At 43.4% G+C, this 7690-nt stretch overlaps 1 protein-coding gene across 1 annotated transcript; it reads left to right on the forward strand.

The window, feature by feature from the left end:
* Positions 1 to 1434: 1434 nt before the first annotated feature.
* On the forward strand, positions 1435 to 6596 carry LOC115120579 (beta-microseminoprotein-like). The gene is made up of 4 exons (XM_029649543.2): positions 1435 to 1542; positions 5174 to 5282; positions 5467 to 5569; positions 6390 to 6596. The coding sequence occupies exons 1-4, from the start codon at positions 1540 to 1542 to the stop codon at positions 6517 to 6519; spliced, it is 345 nt and encodes a 114-aa protein (XP_029505403.1). The 5' UTR covers positions 1435 to 1539; the 3' UTR covers positions 6520 to 6596.
* The last annotated feature ends 1094 nt before the right edge of the window (positions 6597 to 7690 follow it).

Genomic DNA, 7690 nt, shown 5'->3' on the forward strand with positions numbered 1-7690 from the left:
CCTGAGATTGCTTCTACCAACCTTAGGCCAGACATGGTACTCTGGTCCCCTTCACGAAAGGCTGTGTACATCATAGAGCTCACAGTCCCATGGGAAAACTCTGTTGAAGAGGCCTACGAGCGTAAGAAACTGCGTTACACAGAATTGGCAGCAGACGCAACTCAGCGTGGCTGGAATGCAAAAGTCTGGCCAGTTGAAGTGGGATGCAGAGGATTCGTGGCTTCTTCCACCATCAGGTTGCTGAAAGAACTTGGAATCCATGGACAGGCTCTGCGGCAGACCGTCAGAGCAGTTTCTCAAGCAGCTGAAAGAGGCAGCCAGTGGATCTGGATCAAACGGAAGGACCCTTGCTGGGCTATAACTTCATGACCCCCACCCCCACCTGAGAACCCAATTCAGATCCCTCCAACTTGAGGAGGGCATATGAGGTATGCGGTCAGCTGTAGGACTGGCTCAGGGAAGAGGACGCCCCTGCCTTGCATAGTCCCGTGGGACATCTTAATTGGGCATGGGACACAAGCTAAGGCTTGATCACCCTTTAGCTGGCCAATTTGGATGAGGGTGTTTAGTGATTAAAGGCCGAAACACCCACTGATTCGAAGGCACACTACTGAGGATGTGTCCCAAAATTGACATCTTAACCCAGTCTAAGAAATAAACCTCCCATGCCACTCTGTCAACATCACGGCAAATCTCATGCGAGTGCATTCCATCTATTGGCACAATGGACAGTTTTTAACATCTCGTCCAGTGTTTTATGATTCTGAGCTTATGTAAACTTCTGACCCACTGGAATTGTGATACATTGAATTATAAGTGAAATAATCTGCCTGTAAACAATTGGTGAAAAAATTAATTGTGTCATACACAAAGTAGATGTCCTAACTGACTTGCCAAAACTATAGTTTGTTAACAAAAAATGTGTGGAGTGGTTGAAAAACTAGTTTGTTTTAATGACTCCGACCTAAGTGTATTTAACTTCCGACTTCAACTGTATATATCCTTCACCTACAATACATTGAAGTAGAAGTCCTTGTGTGTGTGTGTGTGTGTGTGTGTGCGCGTGTGTGTGTGTTTTTGTGTGTGTGTGCGTGTGCGTGCGCGTGCGTGTGTGTGTGTGTGCGTGCGTGCGTGTGTGTATGTTTGCTAGGTATGTGTTTCTACCTCTCTTGTAAATACAGACACATTCTCAGCTGTGCAAAGTTCATCAGTAAAAACTGAAGACACGTGGCCATTCTGGACTGTGTATTTGAGTCGTATTTACTGTTCCAGCACTGCCTTAAACAAATACTGTTCCCTGTTGTTCAGAGATTGATAGATTTAAGAGTTATGGGCAAATTCGCTATGCACATAGAGCTTTGGGGAGAGCAGGTGCGCTCCAGCTGTGTGTACGAACTTAAGTAAATACATTGGGAGGGCAGTTATGACTACTGTGTGATATGACGACATTGGGAGGGGTATTAACGTCTTATATAAAGCTGTGAACGGGGAGACATAAGACAGTTCAACTTACATTTTGACAAGAAGACTTCTGTCAGCATGGTACGTACCCACATCGTAGGGACCCTAGAGTAGGGCCTCTCTGTTTTGGGATTAGAAGTTATTACATATCACTTGTGAAATGTTATAAACATACATTTGATGCCAGTTATGAATTGTATTTATTATTTCAACTTTAGTATCAGATGTTTATTAATAAGTATTTAATAAGTAAATATGTGAGCGATGTGTGTGTGAGTGAGCGCTGCGTGTGAATCTGTGTTGAGTCTGTCAGTGAACGCTGAGGGCCTATTGAAACAAGCATTGGCTAGTGTACTACCGAGCCAAAATCACTCGCACAGCTGATCATTAAAAACTGTCACATCTTATGCTTCACGGAGTCGTGGCTGAACGACGACAACATCAACATACAGTTGGCTGGTTATACGATGTACCGGCAGAACAGTGGCGTCTCGTAAGACGAGGGGCGGCGGTCTATGTATTTTTGTAACCAACAGCTGGGGCACAACAACAGCTGGTACTTCTAAGGAAGTAGCTAATTCTTGTTTTTTTTGTTTCCAATTTATGTAATCCATCTACAAAAATAACGTTTTCAAAACTAATATGGTCATTTTTGATCAAGATCGGGAGAACGTATCCCTGGACTGTCCACTTTTGAAATGTGTAACTAAGGACTGGATTCAATCCGTATGGCCGAAGTTTCGCGGAAAATCAGGTGAACTTTTTAAAGTCCGATTGAGCCGACATATGCAGTACGACTGCAGTCTCTGCAACCGCAAGAACATTGCTTTTAATTGTCGCGCTGAAACACTGAATTTCCATGATAGAGCGCTAGATCAAGTCAATCGTAATATTTAGATAATCTATATTTATTTTTATAAAATGTAGGCTAGTCTAATAAAGTTATTTAAAATAGCACGAGTTATGTTATCTTGACATATGTGCCTACTGCTTCTTTTTTCTTATACTCTTAACTATTTTTTACATTCGTCTGACTTACGGTTTCCAATGCTCCTGATAGGTCGATATTTCATTTGAAGCATGAGTAGGGAACCTAGATGCAGCTGTCTGGTATCATAATCAACGAGACCAAATGATCTGTTAATTTATTCTTGTGGGAGTGTTTTAACATGCAAGTGAATGTAACCTCCAGTCAGTAGCGTTTTAAAGGGATAATTCGGGATTTTGGCAATGAAGCCCTTTCTCTACAGTACCAGTCAAAAGTTTGGACAAACCTACTCATTCCTGGGTTGTTCTTTATTTTTAATATTTTCTACATTGTAGAATAATAGTGAAGACATCAAACTATGAAATAATATGGAATCATATACTAACCAAAAAAAGTGTTTAACAAATCAAAACATTGATTTTTGATTCTTCAAATTAGCCACCCTTTGCCTTGATGACAGCATTGCACACTCATGGCAATCTCTCAACCAGCTTCATGAAAAATGCTTTTCCAGCAGTCTTGAAGAAGTTCCCACATATGCTGAGCATTTGTTGGGTGCTTTCCTTCACTCTGCGGTCCAACTCATCTCAAACCATCTCAATTGGGTTGAGGTTGGGTAATTGTGGAGGCCAGGTCATCTGATGCAGCATTCCATCACCCTCCCTCTTGGTCAAATAGCCCTTACACAACCTGGAGGTGTGTTGGGTCGTTGTCCTGTTGAAAAACAAATAATAGTCTCACTAAGCACAAACCAGATGGGATGGAGTATCACTTCAGAATGCTGTGTCTGCCATGCTGGTTAGGTGTGCCTTGAATTCTAAATAAATCAAAGGCAGTGTCACCAGCAAATTACCCTCACACCTCCTCCTCCGTGCTTCATGGCGGGAACCACACATGCGGAGATCATCCGTTCATCTACTCTGCGTCTCACAAAGAGACGGCAACCCAAACCCCCAAAATCTCCAATCTGGACTCATCAGACCAAAGGACACATTTCCGTCTGTCAAAAGTCCATTGCTTGTGTTTCTTGGAAGTCGAAGCAAGGCTCTTCCTCTTATTGGTGGACTTTAGTAGTGGTTTCTTTGTAGCAATTCGACCATGAAGGCCTGATTCACGCAGTCGCTTCTTATTGGTGGACTTTAGTAGTGGTTTCTTTGTAGCAATTCGACCTTGAAGGCCTGATTCACGCAGTCTCTTCTGAACAGTTGATGTTGAGATGTGTCTCTTACTTGAACTATATGAAGCATTTATTTGGGCAGCAATCTAACTTATCCTCTGCAGCAGAGGTAAATCTGGATCATCCTTTCCGGTGAATGTCCTCTGCAGCAGAGGATAAGTTAGATTGGCAGCAGCTACTCTTCCTGGGGTCCAGTAAAATTAAGGCAGAATATGCCATTTAAAAAATATTACAAAACATTCACAGATTTCACAACACATTGTGGCCCCCAGGATGGTACTCCACCACTACCACATATCTACAGTGTGTGTGCGTGTGTGTGTGTGTGTGTGTGTGTGTGTGTGTGTGTGTGTGTGTGTGTGTGTGTGTGTGTGCCAATGTGTGTGTTGCTTCACAGTCCCCGCTGTTCTATAAGGAGTTTACATCTGATTCTCCTGCTGCATCAGTTACCTGATGTGGAATAGAGTTCCATGTAGTCATGGCTCTATGTAGTACTGTGGAATAGAGTTCCATGTAGTCATGGCTCTATGTAGTACTGTGCGCCTCCCATAGTCTGTTCTGGACTTGGGGACTGTGAAGAGACCTCTTGTGGCATGTCTTGTGGGGTATGCAAGGGTGTCCAAGCTGTGTGCCAGTAGATTAGACAGGCAGCTCGGTGCTTTCAACATGTCAATACCGCTCATAAATAAAAGTAGTTATGAAGTCAATCTCTCCTCCAATTTCAGCCAGATTGACATGCATATTATTAATATTAGCTCTCTGTGTACATCCAAGGGCCAGCCGTGCTGCCCTGTTCTGAGCCAATTGCAATTTTCCTAAGTCCTTTTTTGTGACACCTGACCACACGACTGAACAGTAGTCCAGGTGAGACAACATTAGAGCCTGTAGGACCTGCCTTGTTGATAGTGTTGTTAAGAAGGTAGAGCAGCACTTTATTATGGACAGACTTCCCCCATCTTAGCTACTGTTGTATCAATGTGTTTTGACCATGACAGTTTACAATCTAGGGTCACTCCAAGCAGTTTAGTCATCTCAACTTGCTCAAATTTACACATTATTAGATTTTTTACAAGATGTATTAAAAAATAAAAAATAAAAACCCTTGAATGAGTTGGTGTGTCCAAAATTTTGAGTGGATATAATATTTCACCCTTTTTTATGTTGGCACAAAACTACCTCCATACTTCCATCATTTAAAAAAACAACATTGCCAGTTACATTCAGACATCTCTCATGACGTCAAAACGGAGAACACCATCGTGTTTGTGACAATCTAACCTTTCCAAGACGAGTTCATATTAGTTTTGTTGGCCGTTTTGAGGATGTCTCATGGTCTGACAAACACTGCTGTACCAGATGCGGAAAGCTAACATAAACTGATGGATTAAGACGCAGGCATCTCTAGTTTACTGACACATTTTAATGGGGATGTTTTGTATGTTACTTCACGCAGGTTAGCGCAGGATAAAGAAACCCAGCGCAACCTGCAGGTGTGCGTAAAAGTATTCAGTGTTCTTTGCAATCAACCAATCGTGTGTCTGTCACAGGGTTCTCTCGTCCGTGTGGTAGTGTGTGTGCTGATGTTGGTGGTTGTGTGTCGAGCTCAGTGCTTCTTCCAGGAGCTGGAGACCAAAGACCCCAAGACTCCAGCAAAGGGTGAGTCTAGTCCTATACGACGATACTATTACAATTTGAATCAGTGAAGTTAGCACTGTAACCAGGATAAGGAGGGTGTGATGCTGTATGCGTTTGGTAATTTGGCAAAAACAGGTGTGTGTGTGTGTGTGTGTGTGTGTGTGTCTGTGTGTCTGTGTGTGTGTGTGTGTGTCTGTGTGTGTAGGGTGTGTGGATAAGGAGGGAAAGCAGCATGTGTTTGGTTCTTCATGGGTGAAGGACTGCTATGACTGTTCCTGCTCCGTGCGAGGCATCGGATGCTGCAACAGGTAACACCAGATTTCTGTATTAAATTCTAATAAGTTTTATAAGCATGAGTATAACCCTATCTGTCTCCACCTCTATGAGAGATGCACTAGTTATATTGAGAGATTGAAACCAGCAAACAACAGCCTGATTTGACCCCCCTCTCCCCCTCCTCCTCTCTTTCTCCCCTTCTCTCTCTATTTGTCTCCACCCCTTCTCTCCCTTCTCTCCCCCTCTTCCTTCTCTCCCTTCTCTCTTCGTCTCCTTCTCTCCCTTCTCTCCCCTCCCTTCTCTCCCTTCTCTCCCTTCTCTCCCCTCTCCCTCTCCCTTCTCTCTTCGTCTCCTTCTCTCTCGCTTGATCTGTCTCCACCTCTCTTTCTCCCCCTCCTCCCTTCTACCGCTCCCTCTATCTCCACCCGCCTTTCCCTCCCAATCCATCAATCTCTATCCATCCCCCTCTCTATCTCTCTCTTTCTCCCCTCTCTCTCTCTCCCTCTCCCTCTGACCCTTGACCCTTGATCTGTCTCCGCCCCTCTCTCTCTCTCTCTCTCTCTCTCTCTCTCTCTCTCTCTCTCTCTCTCTCTCTCTCTCTCTCTTTCCCCTCTCTCACTCTCTCTTTCCCCCTCTCTCACTCTCTCTCTCTCTCTCTCTCTCTCTCTCTTTTCCCCCTCTTCATTTTACCTCTCCCTTCTAACTCTCTCTCCCCCTCTCCCTTCTCCCTGTCTCCATCCCCTCTCTCTCTCTCCCTCTCTCCCTTTGACCTCCCACTCTCCCTTCTACCTCTCCTATTCCCTCTCCCTTCTACCTCTCCCTCTCTCCCCTCTCCCTTCCTCTCCATGTCAGGATCCCAGAGGTGGTGGATCTCTCAGCAGAGTGTGAGCTGGTGGTGGACAGAAAAGCCTGCTCACACAGAGTGGTGATGAAGTCAGACAAGACCAAGGACTGTAACAGATCCTTCAGTATGGTCTTATAAAAATGTCTGCATGGTTGCATGTACACACCAACATGTATAGATGGAACTTACATCCAATAAAACAAGGCAACAGTGAACATGTCAATGTTTATTTGGATCCCCATTAGCTTTTTCAGAAGCAGCAGCTACTCTTCCTGGGGTCCACAAAAACAGAAACCATGACAAGTAACAAACACTGATACACTGATAGATCAGAACAGTCCAACAAATGTCCAATATAATGATATACAAACAATGCAGCTAAAAAATAAAAACAGTACAACAAAAATGTTGTGTTTGTGTGTTTGTGTGTTTGTGTGTTTGTGTGTTTGTGTGTTTGTGTGTTTGTGTGTTTGTGTGTTTGTGTGTCTGTGTGTTTGTGTGTTTGTGTGTTTGTGTGTCTGTGTGTTTGTGTGTTTGTGTGTTTGTGTGTCTGTGTGTTTGTGTGTTTGTGTGTTTGTGTGTCTGTGTGTTTGTGTGTTTGTGTGTCTGTGTGTCTGTGTGTTTGTGTGTCTGTGTGTTTGTGTGTCTGTGTGTTTGTGTGTTTGTGTGTTTGTGTGTTTGTGTGTCTGTGTGTTTGTGTGTTTGTGTGTTTGTGTGTCCCTTCCGTTCCAGGAGTTGGTTTTAAATCTGTTTTTTAAAGGTCATTTTGCTGTTTGCTTGAGTAATTGGCGATGGAAGGGAGATCAATGCCATCAAGGCTCTAAATAAAACTGTGTCTTGCAGCGAATTCGTTGAGGAAAATGTTGGTTCCACTGAAGTTCCAAACTACTTTAATGATTTTTTTCCTTAGCAAGATTAGCAAATTTAGACATGACATGCTAGCAATGAATGCCGACCCTGCACATCCAAGTATAACTGACCAAATTATGAAAGACACGCATTTTCTAACTGTGAATGTGGAAGAGGTGAGACAATTATTGGTGTCTATTTTGTATTTGTATTTATTATGAATCCCCATTAGCTGCTGCCAAGGCAGCTACTCTTCCTGGGGTCCAGCAAAATTAGGGCAGTTTATACAATTTTAAAAACATTACAATACATTCACAGATTTCACAACACATTGTGTGCATTCAGGCCCCTACTCCACCACTAACACATATCTACAATACTAAATCCATGTATATGTGTGTGCATAGTGCATATGCTACTGTGTGTTTGTGTGTGTGTGTCTGTGTGTGTGTGTCTGTGT

Source organism: Oncorhynchus nerka, linkage group LG16 (genome assembly GCF_034236695.1).
Source record: "Oncorhynchus nerka isolate Pitt River linkage group LG16, Oner_Uvic_2.0, whole genome shotgun sequence".
NCBI classification, from domain to species: domain Eukaryota; kingdom Metazoa; phylum Chordata; class Actinopteri; order Salmoniformes; family Salmonidae; genus Oncorhynchus; species Oncorhynchus nerka.